The sequence below is a fragment of the Camelus dromedarius genome, chromosome 5, assembly GCF_036321535.1.
Source record: "Camelus dromedarius isolate mCamDro1 chromosome 5, mCamDro1.pat, whole genome shotgun sequence".
NCBI lineage: Eukaryota > Metazoa > Chordata > Mammalia > Artiodactyla > Camelidae > Camelus > Camelus dromedarius.
This window is the reverse complement of record NC_087440.1, coordinates 69,461,571-69,481,307: the sequence shown is the minus strand read 5'-3', so window position 1 is coordinate 69,481,307 and position 19,737 is coordinate 69,461,571. Positions and strand designations below refer to the sequence as shown.

The 19,737-nt window shown below is 54.2% G+C and overlaps 1 protein-coding gene across 1 annotated transcript; it reads right to left on the bottom strand.

The window, feature by feature from the left end:
* Nucleotides 1-638: 638 nt before the first annotated feature.
* On the bottom strand, nt 639-18,832 carry VSX2 (visual system homeobox 2). The gene is made up of 5 exons (XM_064486407.1): nt 18,463-18,832; nt 17,100-17,184; nt 13,039-13,162; nt 2,347-2,527; nt 639-1,531 (listed from the first exon to the last, which is right to left on the bottom strand). Exons 1-5 carry the CDS (start codon nt 18,830-18,832, stop codon nt 1,206-1,208), a joined length of 1,086 nt encoding a protein of 361 aa, XP_064342477.1. The 3' UTR covers nt 639-1,205.
* Nucleotides 18,833-19,737: the final 905 nt, after the last annotated feature.

Below are 19,737 nucleotides of genomic sequence, written 5' to 3'. Positions count from 1 at the left end.
GGTCTTACGCTGGTGGACATGCACCAGGGCATATACCTGGCATGAAGGTATGTGTGCCTGCAGCCTAGTTTGGGTCTTAACACTGGCTCCTCCCTTGCTCTCCTTCAGGCCTTTTCTTATACCCTTCTTGTGACCAACCCTTGTTGCCTGTTTATAGCCCCAGGCCCACACGGGTCTTTGCCTCCTGGGAATGGCCTGGATCAAGCTGAGTCAAGATCAGTGATTTCCTGCGTGTTCATTTTACAGCTAGACTGGGTTGCTCCGAGGCAGGGCATGTGCGAATCAGTAATTTGTGAGAAGCTCTAGGGAAAGGATGCCTTGCACAGCAAGTCAGGGTCACAGGCAGCGTATCAGAGCTCAGGATGCTTCAGAACCCAGGCCCGACAGTGCAGTGAGCCGCAGCACCTGTGAGGTGCCCCCTGGCTGCAGGGCACAGGCCCTGGACTCGCCCCAGGTACTGTACACCCCACCTGTGGTGCTGGCACCTGTGCTGGGAGGAGTAGGACAGGCTGGGTGTGGAGAGGGCAGGTTCCTGAGGCTGACCATGGAGGGCATGACATGGAGGGTGGCCCAGAGGCCCAGGCTGGGATTCTCCGAATTGAATCTGGAATCTGGGCCCCAGAAATGCAGAGGCTGTGTCTGGGCCCACAGGACAGTACATCCACACAGTAGCAGGCACAGGCAGGGGAGGAGAGTTTTGCTGAGGGCCGGGGCACACAGGACATTGGTGCTGGAGTGCAGGTCCTCCATCCCTGTCACCACTGTGGCAGGCAGTGTGTTTGCGGCAGCGGCTTTGGGTCTGGACAGAGCAAAATCCACAGGGGTGCTGAGCTGGGAAGAAGGGCTTTTTGAGCAGGAGAACCGAGAGTGAGCGGTGGCTTTGGATAGTGAGGATTGCCAAGGGATTGAGTGAAAGCAACTTGAGGGGGTGGTTTGGGGCAGCAAGAAGGCTTCTGAGGCAGGGCCGTTAGAATGAGGAGGAGGATGCTGGACAGGTTAAGACTAGGCAGGGATGTCTCAGCATGGCCCAGTGCCTTGGCCAGAACTGAGTTGTGCCTGAAGTCATCCAGGGTCATGGAGAGCCTGTGGGGCCAGGGGAGAGTGGCAGAGGCCAGGCCTGGGTCCCGCCTCAGAGGACACCTCCCAACACCGCAGGCCTCAAGGAGAGCAGAGTCCTGGGGTTCCGGTGTCTGCAAACCCTTGACCTAAGCCATGTCCTCGAGCTGCGGTGGACTCAGCTTCTCCGCTGGCCTGTCTTCATCTGTGGCCTCCTCCTCCTCCGGCTCCTCGGCGTTCCTGGCCAGGCTGTCGGGCCCAGACACAGTCCCCAGCACTTTGGTGCTGTGCTCCTGCGCTCTGGCTCGGAGCGCTGCGATGCTGTTCTCCCTCAGTTCCTCCTGGGACATGGCGGCCGGGGGGTCAGGGCCCCGCTCCTCCTGCTCCATCTTGTCGAGCTTGGGCAGGGCCTGGCGCTCCACCTCGGGCTTCCTCCCCGACTCAGCTGCCGCCTCCAGCGACTTTTTGTGCATCCCTAAAAAGAATTGTTGGTATTCGGGTTTAGAAAAGCGCCTGGGAAAGCCATCTTGAACTGAAAACGGCAAAGATAGAGAGAGGCCAGAATTAAGGACGAGCAGAGAGCCTTACTGCATACACCGCAGTCACGCGAGTCCCAGGGCTGGGGCCGGGGCAGTGGGAAGGTGGCCAGGGGATGAGGCTGCAGACCAGCAAGAGGGGCACCAGGCTGGCAGAGGGCTTCTCCAAGCCAAGTCCCTGTGCGCCTGGCCCCCGGGTACCCTGTCTGTGCCTTCCCAAGCACAGCACTTGGTCGCCCATCCCTCCCTCCTGGGATTCCCGATCTTAGAACCCCAACACGAGTTGGTACTGCTGTCAAACACAGGTCCAGATGGCAGGTGAGGGAGGATGGCAGGTGGAGAGATTTAGGGGGAAGAAGTCCTTTGGGCAAAGCCAGAATTGTGACCAAAGGGACCTAGGGGTCTCCTCAGCCCCCAAGGGGGGCTGTTTCATTTACCACAACCTGAGCTCCAGCCAAGGGAAGAGGATACAGACCCTGGGGCAAGAGCCACACCCTTCCCACAGGATAAAAGAACCCAAAGACAGGGGCAAAAGTCCAGGCACCCAGTAGGTGAGTGCAAGGGACAGACACCCAACCCTGGGTGTAGCCTGCCCTCGAACCCCCCAGAGGAGACTGGGAGGCCTGCTTTGGAGAGCCTCTCTCCTGCCACGCTGTTGTGGCCAGATGTTCTTGCTCCAGGGCTGTCCCCTCCTCCAGGGAGCCCGCGCCCCTCACCACAGGGGCAGGGCCCCAGGGAGGGTGCGGGCTCTTACCCAGCAGCCACGGGGCACAGGAGTCCATGATGCCATCCTTGGCAGACTTGAGGATGGACTCTGGCAGGGGGATGGAGTGGCGCACCATGGCCCCATAGAGCCCGTACTCCGCCATCACACTGCTCCGGCCCCAGCACTTCTCCCGCTTCCTCCACTTGGCTCTGCGGTTCTGGAACCAGACCTACAAGTGTAGGCGAACAGGTCAGGGGCATGCTCTAGGAGGCACCGAGGCCAGGCCCTTACCCCCATGTCTTCCTGGAGTTAAGGTCCCCACGCCTTTGATGGCCAACAGCCTCATTCCCTTGTGACTTTCATTTTCTCCAGCAGGGCGTCCTTATTTAAGCTCACCCACCCTGTGGTTGCCCTGGGGTTCCTCCAGGCTCAGGGTGTCCAGAATGAGACACAAGTCCTGAGAATACAATGGGCAAAATGGTTTTGTTTGTTTTTTTTTTTTTTTTTTTTGGATCAAAGCAGTTTAGGGTGATGGGATAGGGACTCCTCTTGGACAAGGTCTTGCATGTAGGTAGTTCCCATGTGGTCCTCAGTTTGCAGCTGAGAATTCTGACCTACACTTTGTAGTGTTCGTATGTACACCTCCAGCATATGAACAGAATGCATTTTCTGACTTGCAGAAGAACAAAGTCCTCTCCACTGGACTAGCAGTGCCTTTGGTTCAGGGTTCCCTCTCCACCAGAACACCAGAGGCCAGAGCAGTGCCGAGTAGGAGCAGTGAGTGTGGACTCAGGCAGCAAATAGAATTTCATCCAGATATCAGGGAGCCTGGAAACTACCCCAAAGCAAGCAGGGGACCCTCCCAGGAAGCCTGAGTCAGCCTTCTTCTCTGCTCTGTCTTGGCTAAGCCAGGCCAGGCCACAGTGCCCTCCATTCACCTGCACACCACAATTTTTGGACCTGACTCTAAATGATATTTGGGGGGAGCTGGGCAGCCATCCTTCAGTCAGGGAGGGAAGAGAAATTCTCCTGGTGTGAGGAGCAGGTGGAGGTGGGGACCTAGGAGAGTGGTGTGGGGGACACTCTAGAGGATGCCCCAAAGCTCACCAGTGCTGGGTCTGAATGAGTATGGGGTGCCCTGGTCGTATCTGCAGCACTCCAGCTCGGCTTTTGGAGGCAATCCCAGGGTCTCTGCATGCTTGGAGGAGGGGGAATTTCTTGGTCCCCGCCAAGCAGCTTTCCTTGGACTTTCAGCAGCTGACAGGAGTCAGAGCCAGGGGCAGCTGCACTGTCCTTCAAGCAGATGAGAGGCCCGTGGGAGACTGGTGGGCGCTGGCAGGACCCCAGGCCCGCCGGCCTTCTGTTGTCCCCGCACAGCCCCTCTACGCTCTGACCCCCGCGGGCGGCGAGACGCCCAAGCGCTCCGGATAGTCGGGGGGATAAGGGGACGGCAGAGGCGTGTTGGTCGGGGGGAAAAATCTATTAGTTTCCTCGGCGGATTTCCATTCCGTCGCCCCGGCCAAGTCCCCGCCCTTTCCCTCCGGGCCCCCTCCCCCACCCCGGGCGTCAGCAGAGGTTTCAGCTTTTGATGAAAAATTGCTCCAGCTCTATTCAAGAGGCGGCAAAAGAAGAGTCACCCCCAGGGGCAGCCCTGGGCTGATTGAAAAATAAGTTAATTTCTGTTTGAATCGATGGGCCTCAGGCACTGAAATATCACGGGAAATTAAAGCGGCTGCTCTCTCGGGAGCCGCGGCATTGACCCGCACTAATTAATGCTGGGGAGGCAGCGCGAACCGCGCGGCGAGCTGCTCCCCCTCCCCGGGGGACCCCAAACACTTCTCATTTAACTAATTAGACGGGGAAAATTGGGTGTTAATTTGTTTAGGATTTTTTCCCCTCTTCCCCCCCGGCAGCTCCCTCCCCAGCCACCGCCCCACGCGGGGGCGCGGGAAATGAATGCGGGGCTCGCCGGCAGATGGCTGCCCCGGTCACTCTGCAATCTTCTCCGACTTGATTGCTTGATTAGGTCGTTAGCACATTAAAAAAAAAAATTGCTTGCCGTCTGGCGCTGGCGTGATGAGTGGGACGCGCGGCAGCGCCTGGGTAATTTATCTTTTTATACGGCAAAGAATTTGATTTCAATCCGCAGATATATGGGGGGCCTTTGACACCTGTTTAACATCGCGTTGCTGACAGCTTAACCCTTTGCTGCCTCGGCAGCCGGGGGGCCCATGCAGGGGCTCGGACTTCGCGCGCCCCCGCGGCTCCCGCCGCTGCCGCCAGATGGCGGAGTGAGTGCCCCGGCCGCCCGCGGCAGCCTAGTGTCTGCAGCGGAGTGCGGCTGGCCACACCCAGCAGGGGGCGCCCGCACCGCCCCTCCTCGCACCCTCACCGCTCCCAAAGAGCCCCGCGGTCACACACGCGTCGTGCGGGGCTGCGGAAAGACTGCATGGTCCACGCACGCCGTTAAGTTGACCCAAATGTGTGTAACCCTGCTTTGGCCTTTCTTCATTTCTAAATAACCAGGAACCTCTAAAAATAGGAGAGATACAGCCTCAGTCGCCCAGGGCCTCTCCATCCCCATACCGGCCCGCGGCCATTGGGAAAAACGATCTCTTGTCCCGCCTTCGGAGAGCCGCGCCTTTGCCACCGCAGGGTTTGGCGCCTTTGCCACCGCAGGGTTTGGCACCTGCCTGTCCCTGCTCGGCCCTCCTGGAGAGCTGCGGAGCCAAGGTGCAAGGCCTTCCCCTGGTGTGGACCCAGACCACGCTGAGTGGTACTGGTCAAGGAAAGGGTTTATGTAATTTGAAGGCTACAGGATGGCTCCACTCCGTGCACTAGAAAGCCGTGCGCAATGCGAGTTCGGGTTAACTCGGCCACCTGCCTGGCCTGGCTCTGCTGCGCTGTTTAAAGCCCTCCCCAGTGGCCACTGCCTGTCCTGCAGACCCTCTGCCCTAACCAGAGCCTACGGTTTATCTGAGACCTCTGTCCCATTAGCACTTGGTCGCCCTCTGCAAGTACCCACTTACTCTCTGCCTTCTCCCACAGAGGAAAAACCTAAAAGGACTAACCCATATAAAGGTATGACTTCTGGTTTCACAGAGAAGACAGCAAAGAATGAACCCCTGGCGATGAATTCCAAGGTGGAATTCCAAGTCTGACCACAGAGTGTTGGGAAGGCTCTCTTTATGAATCTAAGTAAGCCACCTGCTTCTTAGGCAGATGACCTTCCTGCTTGAATGCAGTGAGTTATAAAACAACAGAGCCCTTAACTGGAACACGTTGGGGCTAGACTCCAGAATGTTTTGGATTTGGGGGAAAATATGTGATGCATGTTACACGTTACATAACATCCTGCAGCAGCAGCACCCCATAGTCAATTCATCAGTTCTAATTTCTCCAACAAAATGTACACATACTCATAAGGGACAAATAAAGAGCATAAGGTCAGATCTGGCTTTGCCAAGAATGAGTTTTGATGGCAAACAGATAAAAGAGCATGATTTATATTTAGATATTCTGGAGAAGGGATTGTGGATTAAACAAAGGCAGAGATACATAGAACCTCCACCCCCACCCCAGTATGGATGCCTGGAAAGGTACATAGCCCTGGCTTCCCCAGGATTCCATGCGCTTGAGATGGGGGGCAGCGCTCTCAGATGGAAACAGCATTTTGACTGGAACACTAAAGGAGGGGGTGCAGACTTGGGATTCAGATCATCTCTGGAGTCTGTAAACAGAACCATTTTCCTCGGCTTCCTAATTTGGACAAATGAATAACTGGTCTGCAGATCAGACTTTGCCCACAGACACTCCCAGAGGACCTGGTGCCAGCTGGTCGCTTAAACCAGGAGTCATCCGGACCCTCAGTTATGGGCTCCTGGAATGCCTGGCTCTCTTTGAAGACCAGATGCTGCTCCAATTTACGGAGGAAACCTGGACAGCCAAAACGATTTCTTTTTAGGACAGTTGGCAGGGAACCTGTGGCAATGGTGCCTTGGAGGGAAGTGGATAAGGAATTAGAATTAACCCTGACCACTCTTTGTATTTGCCTTTCTCCTAAACATTCCTGGAAGCAACCAGCATACATGCAGAACTTAAACATTTGCAAGAAGCATTGCAATCAGGAAATCAGCCAGTCCTGAACTGGAATTCCCAGCTGTGACAAAAACTGCTGTGTGATCTTGGGCAAGTTACTTGCCCTCTCTCAGTCTCAGTCTCTTCCAACATAAAATAAGAAAACCTACTTTTCTGAGTTGTTTTGTGGATCAATGAAATAAGCAAAAGTGCCTAAAATCAATGTTTATCACACAGAAGGTGCTCAATAGCTACTACTTATTGTTTCCATGGAGGCACAGAGAGAGTGGGAGTCTGCCCAGGGGGCAGGTTAATCGGTTAGCATTACTTGGCCCTCTGGCTTCCTCCGCATGCCCTTTAGCAAGGCTGGACTGACAAATACTACTAACAATAGCAGTAACAACTCCAAGAAGTGGGATGAGGGGGACAGAACTAACCTTCAGGCTGTAAGATTTTAATACAATCAACCTCCAGTTCCCCTCTAGGCATCCAAGGGGCCAAACAGGTGCTACTGTAACTCCCTGCATTTCTAATGTATTCCATACCCTTGAGGCCCAAATGCAAGGGAACACCCATGCAGTTGGCTATGATTTGGAACTAGAAGACCTGGGCTGGAGATCCTTGCTCTGCCTCCACCTGCCTCTGTGATCTTGGGTACATTTCTTAACCTTCCTGAACTTCTGATTCTTCCTCTGTGCTGTGATGCCACTTCCTTGCAGGTTTGTTATAAAAATTAAATAAAATAGTGCATGAGAAATGCCTGGGATGTGGCAAGAACTAAAACACATTGGCCTGATGCTGGATGAATTCTGTGGACAAGTATGCAAAGAGACGAGGATTTGCTTTCCAGCAAATGCTCAGTGACACTTTGTATCTAAAGCCGGGTCCTCCCATTTCCCACCTTTGAGATCCCTTCTCAGCATTTAGATCCCTTTTCCTGTTTGATCTCTTGGTTCTGGCAAGCCCACAATATTCCTTCAATCCCTCTCTCACTTTCCTGACTGCCTACTTTCTAGAAGACCCTGCTCCACTCACAAGGAATTCAGGTCCGGTACTCTTCAGGAGAGCCTGCGTCCAGGCCCCAGCAAGGACCAGAGCCCTGCCATTCATTTCAGGCCTCTTAGTGCCTGAGAATGGACACACAAGTGACAGCAAGGGTCACCAGCTTGGGAATCCCAGGCAAAGGAGAGTGGAGAAGATCTTCCAGCTCAGGAAAGATCATGGGTTTCCTGATGCATTTCCCCTCACAGGTAGTGCCCCAGCAGCGCTTTGAGGGCCTAGGTGGGATGCCTCTGACTGTTGACAGCTGGCCTGGCAGGTGCCTCCACACCTGAAGGACAGAGTCCCAAGGGCTCGTGCTTCCAAGGGTGGACTGGACCCAGGAAAGGGCTTCTTTCCAAATGGGTGCTCTTCTGCTATAGGGCACCCATCGAGCAGACCAGGCAACTCTAAGAGCTCTTTCTCTCACTCTGTGGGCAACCAGCATGAGCTGCTGTGGCCGTGCCCAGGGCTTCTCTTGTCCTCACAAGCTCCCATCCCCATATCCACACAGGACTCCATGCTCGGGCTCGTCCCCTCAAAGATCTCCCAGGAGACACTCTGCAGTCCCTCCAGGACCGCCCCAACTCCACATCAAAGGCAACATCTTACAGGAGATGTTCTGAACATTCTGGCCCCTTGGCTACCCCAGGCCCTGCCCTCCAATCTTGCCCCAGGTCACCAGGCCTGGCTTTATCCAGCCACGAGGCAGTTTCCGTTATATTCACCCTGCTTCTCTCCTCTCCTCTGACTGGAAGCTGATTAATTTGGGCTCATTGCTGGCGTGATTTAACGACTTCACACTCCACATCCACTCAGCACTTCTGACAACATATTTCAGCACATCCTTTCCAGCCCCAGCTTCAGGCTCTGAGAAGCCTGGCCTTGCTGCAGCTGCCAATGTCCACTAGGGGGCAGCTCTGCCCACATTTCCGGTGGCACCAGGCAGCATCCTTCCCTGCAATCCCAACAGGCCATCTCGTTTCTCATCCCACCCGGCCACCTAATACTCCACTTTCTTCTACTCATATTGACCCTCTTAAAAAACAGAAACTCCTTTCCTGAGCCTCCAACCCAGCATTTTTACATTGGCTGTACACAGTCACCTGGAAAGCTTTAAAAACATACAGGTGTCAAGACTCCACATCAAACCAATGAAACCAGCATTGCTGGGTGTGGGAGGCTGGCATGGGTATTTTAAACATCTGCTCTGTGATTCTAATAAACGTCCAGGGCTGAGACACACTGCAACTCTTTCCCATCTAGGCAGCTATCTCCTAACTTCTGGAATATAATCCCCGAAACTTCGTTCCCTACCCTTGGGCGGGGACCACTTTAAAAGAGGCAGACTAACAGCGCTAGTCAGAGAATCCAAGCCTCATCCTTCCAAACACACCAAGCTGCTAAGAGTGGAGGTGAGAATGTTCTGCTCACTTGGCATTTCCAGCTCTCTAACGTAGGCAAATGCCTACATTATAAGTACAACTTTTGCCCAAAAAAATACAGTAAACACATAAGTGAATACATATATATACCCCTATCTTACATCTCTGGGAATGAGTGACCCCACAGAGGAAATAGTCCGTCTGGAACGCCATTTCCTCTTCCACAGGGCTGACATCTGGTGGGGGCTTCCAGAATGCCATATCCCAGCATTTCTTGGAGATACAAAAAGGACTTCGTGTCTGAGTCTGATACGGAGACTGGAAATCTCTTCTTGCCCCGTATCCCTTCACCCCAACCCAGAGAGATGTAGAGTGAGGAAGTGCTTGCCCTTAGAGCACAAAGGCAGAGGAAACCGGTAGCTGCTGAGGAAGCTGACCCCTCATCACCGCCCTTTGCATTAATTATTCCAGCTTCCCTAGGTGGGTGCCCCTGTTTCCCTCAGCTGCTGTCCTGAGACAGTAGTTGAGTACTGGGTTTGAATCCTAGTCCACCACTTACTCACCTCTCAGCCCCTCAGTCTCCTCATCCAGAAAAGGGGGATAAGAATATTATCCAATTTATCTCGTTATTGTGAGGGTGTAATGAAAAAGGCATGGAAAGCCCCTAACATCTGGGACAAAGCTATGTAGTAATAATGCCAATAATAACAATACTTTTATTAAATTATTTTGGAGAATTTTTATGATTATTCACAAATGAGTAATCTGGGGCTCAGAGTCTGGCTCACTGGCAGTGAATCAAAGATGAGAATAGGTGTGTCTGATTTTTCACATCCACACCAGGTTCTCACTAGACATTAGACAGTAGGTCTCAGACACATCCAGGGCCTTACTCGGGTTGGCCCAGTAAAAGTGTGTGTCCCAGGTGTCACCTGGGGCTGTCCTGCTCCTTCATTTCACCAGTGGCAGCCCAGGGGTCTCGTGAGAGGTGATCCTGGAGAGGCTGCTCTCTGGGAGGGATCCCTAAGTCTTCCTTTTGCAGATGAGGAAGCTGAGATGGGAAGTGACTTGGCCTCTGCTGTGCCTGGTGGGTGTCAGAACCAGAACTAAGGTCCAGGTCCCTGATGTCCAGTCCAGTAACCTTTCCTCTCCACTTGAGAATGTCTAACTCCAGATCCCGAGCCTTCAGTAACTACCCCCTTCCCCCCACCCTCACCCCCAACACACACACAAAGGCCTCTCCCTGAAAGCTGGGGGAGGGGGGAGGGCCAGCTCTGGAACAGTAGTTTTCCATCCTTAGATGACTGGTCCCGCCTAAATCAACATGCTGAGAAGAAAGGAGGAAGAAGGGTGGCAGTGTCGTGAAGCAAGTGCTCTGGGGTCTAAAGGGACTCAGGTCCGAATGCTGGCCTCTGGGCCTTAGGTTTCCCTTCTGTGAAATGGGCATAGTAATAGTACCTAGCTCACTGGGTGCTCTGCGGAGTCTCTGGGAATAGGATATACATAAACTATCTCTGGGAAGAACCAAAGGAAACTGGTTACCCCTGGAGGGGCTGCTGGTGGGTAGTGGGGAGGGAGACTTATGTTCCACTCTTTTGAATTCCTGTACATGATTTGCCCACTCAAAAAATAAATGTTTTATGAGTGAGGTTTGGGTTTTTTTAGGACAGTACCTGGTACTCAAAATATTGGTTATTTTTATAAAGAAGACTTGAAACAGTCCTCCCATTCAACCTCAAATCATCTCTGTTCCCCCAGCTTCGAGTCAAAGCAAAGGCTTCAAACCCAAGAGGCAGGTGGTAAACATGTGGGCTTTAGGTGCAGCCTAAAGAAACCTTAGGTGGGTCCCTGTGTCCTCCATGTACCAGCTGCGTGGCCTTGGGCAAGTTGCTGTGCCTCTGTTTCCTCAGTTATAAAAGGAGGTTAGTGGTCTCTACCCCACTGGTCATCACCAGGATTTAATGAGATCAGAGCTGAAACCAAGTGAGTGAGCCCTGGGCAGGGCAGGCCTTGCTTGGAACACTCTACACATACAGCTCATCGCATCTGCAGCTGCTGCGTTCATCCCCGTTTCACAGACAAGCAATCGGAGGCTCGGGCTGGGGCCATAACTTGTCCGCTGCCACTAAGCTGGTAACTGGTGAAGCCAGGATGAGTCTGGCTCCGGAGGCAGTGTCCCTAACCACTGCGTGTCCCTGCCTCTCCCGGGCACATCCTATATTTCGAACACCTGGCACATGGGAACTTCTCTATGGGTTACGGCTGTGACTGTCGTTATAAAATGTTAAGACCTTTCCCAGGCCACTCAGTAAAACATTTGGGCGCAGGGCTTTCTGACAACTCACAAACACCTTTTGGGGGCAACATTTAGTCAAAGAAGTACGTGTTGCTCTAAGAGTTGGAGAGATTCTTGCCCTGGTTCTCCCATAGCCACAATTTCCACAGCCAGTCTTCCCAGTCCCAGGGCAATCAACTATTCCATACACTTGGCTCCTCCGTGCTGGTTCTGCTGGCTTCAGACACCACCCTGGAGACATTCTGCAGATGATTTTTAAAAGCCTAGAGTCTGCCAGCCAGACATCTGTAGCAATGCAGTTACAGCCAAGGTCGAGCCTTCCCCAAATCCTTCAGACGCTCTCGTCCACCACCACTGCCGCCACCACAACAGCCAAACAGATTTTAGGACAACTCATTGCAAGAGACAAGCTGTTTCCTCCTACTGGTGTAAATAGTGTAAATGTAGGGCTGAACAAGAGGGGAAATCTTTCAGTCTCACCTCACCCCAGCTGTTTGTAATGGCCAACTCTGCTGATGAAGGCCAGGCAGGGGTTACCACCACGCAGCAACTGGATTGGGCCTTGGCTTAAACACACACACACACACACACACACACACACACACACGATTCAGAAACACCCAGCCTTTCCCCACTGGAACCCAGTTGGGTGGGGGTGATGGATCCAGGCCACTATGGATAATGCACCAAACAGATAATCTGCTTATGAATAATTGAGCTTATTGTTAGTGTCACTGTCTAAAGCCATTGGCTGAAATTCCCCATAGACTTCCAGGGGCGAAGAAGGCTCTTCTGGAAGAGCAGCTCATACCTCATTTCCCATTCTCTGGTTCTCCAGTGAGAGAGCACAAAGAACCCACACACCTTATTTCGTTCCTTCTCTGGGCCTGCCTTCTACCCCTCAACACACATCACACCTGGCGACACAGAGGAGGAGGAGATTCGGGGCAGAAGGGGTTTTGGGAAGATGGGACCCTCCCTGCCCTTTCCCAGCGTGAGTAGTCAACTGCCCTGGATCCCTCAGGTGTCCAGATAGGAGCAGCTTTGATTCAAGATCTTGATCCCACTAAGGCAACCCCAAATCTTCTGGAAATTTTCCTGCACACCATCACTTCTTCCTTCTCACGGAGGCTTTATTTGGAAAATCATCAGACTTCATCTTTTCCCAGAGAAATGATTCAGCAGCCCACTCCTGCCCAGCTAGGGGTGCCCTGGACTTGGGAGGATCCTGCCACTGCCAAAAGGAGACCCTGTGCCTGGCCCAGCTGAGGGAGGACAGCCCAGTCCCGGGCAGGACTGGTTACACCACGGAACTCGCCAGTGAGGGATAGGAGCTCATGAGCACCTCCTGGGCCAGACCTGGGAGACGTCAAGGAGCAGAAGCTCTGGGCAGGGCCTGCTATTTGGCTGTGAGAAGGAAGGAGCCTCAGCTGAATGAAAGCGGTGGAGAGTAGGTAGGAAGGGAGGGGCACCCTCTTCCTCCTGGGGTGGGGAGTGGAGGGAAGGGAAACAGTCCGGGGTCAGGGCTGGAAGCCACTTTCCCCCATCCCCAGGCACTCAGCGATGCCTGGGGCCACCTCAGGCCTTCAAGCAGACATTTACTACCTGGGAGACATCTGCTGCAACAGAGACCCTGCTCAGAACTCCTTCTCCCACCAGAGGCGCCCTCACAATCTGTCTAATACACTTGTCAGGAAGCCTACAGTCTAGAGCAGCAGGCCAGGCCACATCTACTAAATCTCCTGTCCCCCAGCAGTGCCCACCTCACATGTAGGTATTCAGCAAATACCTGTGTGCATCAATGAGCTGTTCTTCATGAGGACGCGACCACAGACAAGTGCACGGGCATAGCAGCAGGGTGGGAGACGGGCATCGGGGAGCCTGGGGTAGTCAATGTCCCCAGGAGTGAGGATAGTGTGGGAGGGAGGGACTCAAGGCTGTTACCTGTATCCTATCTTCGGGCAGCTCCGTTTTCATGGCCAGCATCTCCCGGGCATAGACGTCTGGGTAGTGGGCCTCATTGAACGCCTTCTCCAGCTCCTCTAGCTGGTAGGACGTAAAGATTGTCCTGAGGGAAGCAAAACCAGACAGTCAAGAGCCTGAAAATGGAAAGAAGCCTGTCCCAGAGGGTAGGACAGCCCCCACTACAGCTGCTGGACAGACCCCAAACCCAGGCTGGGCCAGCACAAACTGAGGCAACCTCTCTCTCTCTCTCTCTATCTCTCATACACAAACATACACATACACATACACATACACATACACATACACATACACACAAACACACACACACAGACACACACACACAGTTTAACCCTCTGGACTCTTCTTCATTGAAGTCTGAGGACCCACACTACCCTCCTGGTGGCTGGGGGTCTTATTTCAGCCCTCGGTGACACTTCATACTGGGAATCTTCCTGGAAGTGCTTCTTTGGGGGAAAGGGTGTTAAGACAGAAACTTTAGGAAACTGCAGAAAGCCTGTCTTTCTCCTCCCAGGCACAGAGTGAAGGGCTCACCAGGTAAATAAATGTCTCAGCCCCACTGGGACTGGCATCCCCGGCTCCTCTCGCAGACAGTAGAGCTGATCTTTTAAATTGTACTCAAAGTTCAAAGATTCACCAGAAGGTCAATGCAGCAGCAACCCCACGGTTCCTACAGCGGAGAATGGATTGACTCTCCCACCCCCTCAACCCACCCCAGTGCCCCGCCCTCACCTGCCCAGACCTACTGGCTCCTTAGAGCTGCCCTCAGAGTCTTGGGGGCAGGGAGAGGGGGAAGGGGTGCTCTGTCCCTTCCTGCACTCAGAAGGCAAGGGCTGTCTCCTCAGCATCCCACACACACAGGCTCAGCCACTCACCCAGCAGGAGCCCCATTCAGGGGAGTGCCATTCAGGTCACCCTGAGAGAGCCTCCCTACACAGCCCCCCACCCTCCACAGAGCAGTTCACATTGACCTATTTTGAGTCATAAACTGCTTTAAGGATCCAGGAAAGGCTACATCCTCTCACCCTAGCAAATGGATATGCTGGTCCAATACGTGACATTTTTTGCCTCCAATATTAGGAGGTTCATAGTCCTCTTTTCTTGAATAAACACACTACATTCCCACTTACAGATATAAATTCTCTTTTCAGACCTGAATTTCACTAAGTTCTAGGTGACTGTGGTCCTGCACCCTCATCAACAAACTGGGGAACAATAGAGTCCAGACTTCACAAACTCAACTTGTAAAATGGTACATTCCTTGCTTGAGCTGCTGGGATTTGAACCCTGGGACCAGCCTGGGGTTGGGATCCCTCACTACTGCTCCGGCCCCATCCTCACCCAACACAAGGGAAAAGTATAGGTGTAAGAACCATACCCTCTCTGTGCCGGCGTCGGCTTTAACATCTTGGAGGATGATGTAGGGGGTGTGTGGGGAGGAAAGATTCTGCTTTTTATCAAAAATGACTGGTTTGATTCTAGATCGTTTCTCCTGTTCTCCCCCAACGGAATGCTTACAAATACAGAGTTAATTCTCTCAAATTTTGAAGATCTGCTGCTTTCTATTTCTTTCCTGCCACTTACTGAAGGTCCCCTGAACAGACAGTCAAAATAAACAATCAAAACATGCAAGTCTTTTTCGAAACTAGGAAAACTGAGGCACACGGCTATTGTGGTGTGTCCAGAGCCAAAGAGGAGAGATGATGGCAGGCCACTCAGGACATTTCAAGTGCCAGCCTCTGCTTGGGAGAGCTCTCATTCAAAAAACAAAACAAAACAAAAAAGAAAGGAAGAAAGAAATGGAACAGTACCTCAAATCCCCCAGATTTCCCCTCATTCCCACCTCAGAGCTAATGCAAGTGTTTATGCTGACATGCTCTCCAGGGAGCCACACTGCGCCTCCAAAATGTGACCCAAACCCAGCTCTGGCTCCGGGCTCTACACAGAATCCCAGCCCTTCATAGTCCCATCGTATCTTGTCTACCGAAGCTGAGCTTTCCAGGTAGAGAAGAGCAAAACCCAAGGGACTCCAAAGGCTGCAGCTCCATCCCCACTCTCCTCTCCAACCCCAGCTAAGGCTAAGTACCTGGTAGCTTTCTGGGAGATAAAGAGATGCTCATCTCGCATCACCAGATTCCAGGGTCTTTTACCTGAAATCCTCAAATGAGAGAAGCTCAGAAAACCACTTTTTGTTGTTGTTGTTGTTGTTTTAACTAACTAAAAACTGCACCAGCCATTCTCCTCTCTCCAATTATCTGTTCCCTTCATACACCAGAAATAACCAGGAACTGAGGGCAGGTGGCTAGTTGTCGTTCTGTCTCCTGGGGAATCCTCAAAAGCACAGAGTTGCCCCTGGTGGAGAAGGTATTGGGTGAGGATAGAGGATCAGGGATCTTAAGCATGGCCTTTGGGCTGTGGGTCAGCCAGCTCCCAGTGCCGCACAAGGAGATGTCCCGATGCAGAAACACACTGTTCCTGGGGGTGCTTTGTCCAGGGCTCTCCTTGATATGGGAATCCTTCCCCTACCCTAATTCAGGCAGAAGCACAGAAGCCGGTCAGTGGGACTCTGATCTGCCCTCCCAGTCCCTGTCCCTGCCCCAGAGGCTGACAGGATTATCCCCTCTCTGGGACCAGCAAAAGGTGTTTTAATGAATATTTGTTGGAGGGATGAATGTAAAAAACGACCCAGGATCAGGACTAAAAACAACATTTCCATTTAAAATAAAACAAAACAAACAAAACAAAAACAAACAGTTGCCTTTAGGGAACAAGCGAAGGTCACCGAGAAACCAAATCAAAGTTCACCCTCACTCAAGCTCAAACCTGATGGGGACTGAGAGGTCAGGAAGGGCGGTTTTAAAACGTGGGGGTCACTAGTGTAGTTTCCGGGGGTTGAGGATGAGAGATACACAGCAAAGCAACCCAGAGACAAGGGTGCAAAGAGGCTGAGAACAAATTGAGAAGTGGATGAAGTGGGGGAGGGGGGCCGGAGAGCACCCCAGGGAGAAATGTCCAGAGAGCCAGCCGGGCGCTTCGGGCGCCCCACCTATACTCGGGCAGAGAGAGAGATTTGGGGAAACAGACCAAGGGTGAGCGCAGGGAGAGTGCCTACAAGCAGCACTGGCAGAAAGTCGAGTTGATTTTTGGTTCTCACTCCTTTATTTCCTGAAAACCTCCTCATAAATTTACTCAAGGAATTGGTAACAGTGATGCGGCTTCGGAGGAGAATGCAAGTTTGGAGTAGGGGAATTACTTTTCAGGATATACCTCTTGGCACCTATTGAATTTTTAACTTTGTGCAAGTAATGTCTACTTAAAGACATATTTAAAGGAAAAAAAACCAAACAAACAAAAAACAAACAAAAAGACCTGTCTTCAGTCTGTATCGCAATGCATCCCACAGCTAGGGCTGGTGGGGTCATCCAGTCCACACACTCCTCCTTTCCCATTTTACAGACCAGGAAACTGAGGCTTACAGATCACAAAAGAGCAGAAGCCAAAAGAATAATTTCCATTAATGCAGATGTTATTCTCGAAATTTTGCTAACGGTGGGAGCAAAAAGATATAGAGGGTCGGCGACGCTGCCAGGAACCGCGGGAGAGGAATGGGCCGGGGGCAGAGGGCGGAGGAACAGGCTCGGGCAGGAGAGAGCCGACCTGACCGCCGCAGGGTGTGCATGGCTCTCGGTGCAGATGCAGGGATCGCATCTGGAGGCCGCCAGCCCCTCTATGTCTTGGGTTTAGCCCTAGTTGGGGCCTTTTCCTTTTTCCCGAAGAAGCAGGAAAAAGCCTCAAATGGTGCCGCTTCCCCGGCGGCCGCTCATGATCCTCACCCGGCCCGGCCAGACGCCAGGGCCCCAGGTGGGTGTCCCCAGACAACGCTTGGTCTCCCTGTCCTGACACAGCCGCGGATATCAGATCTGGAGTCGGTGAAATTAGGTCCAAGTGGCCCGACCCCCGAACAGAGGACGGCAAGGGATGGGTGAACAGAAAGGAGACGGAAAGCGTTGCAGGGGCCTTACCTGTGTCGCCGCTTCTTCCGTTTCTTGGTCTGGTTTAAAGCCGACTTGGACATTTTTCGGTCGCTGGAGGAAACATCTTCAGAATCTGAAAAGCAGGCAGAGGCACATGCGGCAGAATGGGGGGCGCGCTCGGCAGTACACCGGCGCGCCAGGCTCCCGGATCCCGCAAGGGCCCCACCCCCGGAGGCCTCCGGAAGCAACCGGGCCTGCTCTGTCTCCCCGGGAAGCCCTCCACTAGGTCGACCCCATCCCTAAGCCCTGGCTATTTCTACGCACGCTGGCGCCGGAATCCGGGGATTGTGAACAGATTTCGTTGTAGGAGATGCAAAGGCCCCGACATCCCTGGGGCAGGGACTGCAGAGGAGCGAGACAGCCTCCGCCGGTCGCAGGGGCCCCCGGCGGTGCTCTGGACTCGGCGCCCTGCCCTGCGCTTGCAGCTCCGGCGCCGAGGGCCCAGAAGGTGGCCCCCAGGAGCGGAGCCGGGGCCAGGGGAGCTGGACTCCGATTAGGGCCGGGGGCTCCCGCGCACAGCCCCCTTTTCAGTGCCCGCACCATGCGCCCCCGCTCGGGTCTGGAGAGACTGCGAAACGCCACTTTCGTTGTCCCTCCAAATAAAAATAAAACGATAACGAAAAATCGGAGGAATCGCCGAGAGCGAACCAGTGCTAGAGGGCCGAGCGGGCGGAGACACACCGCCGGAAAAGCGGCCCGGGGAGGGCACGGCTGGGTCAGCCCGGGGTCCCGAGCCCGCGATGAGCGGGTATCCAAGATGTGGTGCTTAGGTGGGATCTCGGATTTCGACCGCTTGGGCCGCGGCGGTGGCTGGGTTGTCTAAATTCGTGGGGTAAAAATAAAACCCAGCCGACCAATACGGGGGGTTCGGAAGGGAGAAAAGGAGGAAGGAAAAGCCAACTTTGGACACCCGGGATGGGGCCCGAAGCTGGCACTCTCTTCCTGGGGCGCCAATGCCCGGAACAGAATCGAGTTCTGGGAGCGCGGGTCCTCCGAGAGGCCGGGGCCGCAGTGGAAAAGCGTAGGGGGAACCCCCGACCCCGGGCTCCGACATCCTAAGCCCAGTTGCCAGTGGGGCCCCAACCCAGCGCCGCGGCAGAGCCGGGCCCGACTCGGGAACGGGAGAACAGCTCGGCTACCGCAAACACGGGCATTAAAACCCGGCCGGCGCCTGGAACATCCTCCAGGCCCCCACCCCGGGCACGCCGGCCCCAGGCCCGGGCTGTGACCCCTCGGCCTGACACGAACTTTTGCACCCAGAGGAGGCCTTGCGGTGCAAGCGAGAGCCGACTACATTGGGTTCCAGGGTGTTACCCCTGTCAGGCAGCCACGCAGCCTCGCCCTCACCTACCCGAGCTGGCCGTCTGGCTGGTGTCCAGCGGCCCCGATGCTCTGCCCAGCGGCTGCAAGTGGACGCTCTGCGGGTCGGATAGCACTTCCAGGAAGGTGGGCTGTGCGTAGAAGCCGGGGAGCCCCCCGGGCCCCAGCAGCCCCATGCCGCCCACTCCTGCGGGACTGAGCACTGAGCGCGCAGCCAGCAAGTGCCCGGGGGCCAGGCCGTCGAGGGCAGCCCGCGGGTGGGAGCTGGGGGGCTCCTTGTTCAAGCCCAGGATCTCCTGGATGCCAAACCCGGTGCACCTGGCCGGGGTTCCCCCCGAGGTGTTCTTGGCCACTGTCTCGGCTTTGGGCTTGCTCAGCGCTTCCCCTGCTTTCCCCGTCATCTCTCGGCTCTTTGGAGGGGCTGAGGCCGCAAGTCTTTTGCTCCCCCCCGCCCCCCCCCCCCGCGGGCTCCCTGCTTCACGAAGTTGGTCCCAGGTGCCCCTCCGGTGTGTAATGCTCTGGAGCCCCAAGGAGATTCCCCTTTTATCCAACCATGCGGCAGCCCAAGTGGGGTCAGAGCTGAGCAGCCAATCACCGGGGCCAGGAGTGATTAGGAATTCCAAAAAGCTGGCAGCTCCCGCCTCAGGCAGCACTGAGGGGCCAGGGCGCTGGGGGCCCGGGCATTGGGTGGGGTCTGCAGGATGCCCCTGGGCAGGGACCCCAGAGGCTGAGATGAGACAACCAGGTTCAAGGCTGTTCCAGGAGGCTGTGTGGCCAGGGGTTCAGGACAGAGCTGGCTGGGACTGTGCCTGGGGTGGGGTTGGGTAGAAGATTGGCTGAAGGCAGGTGCTAGAAACTGGGAGTCCTGATCCCTCCCTCCCTTAACTCCTATACAGGTTTGGCAGGGTCAAAGAAGCCAAATATGGGACCCCTGTGTAAGAGGCAGAACAAGGGAGGGCACAAGAACCCTGGCCAGGGTGTGTGGTGGCAGTGGGGAGAAAGAAGGGGCCAGGGTTTGAAGAGGGAGATGTGGGGGGTTGGGGAGCTCAAGGCTTGTTTCCCCAGCACAGGATACTATGCCTAGTTCAGAAGAGCTACTCAAAAAATATCGTCCAGTGAATGAATGAATAATAAGGGGTCAGGAGTAGGGGTCCCTGGTGGGAAAGAAGAGTGGTGGTGGCTTCTTTTGGAGGACAACTGTGGACATCTGAACATCTTCTTAGAATAAGCATGAAGTGTGCCCAACTTCCATGGAAAGATTTCATCTCTTCTATCCATTCACTCAGCTAGTAAATATTGAGATTTT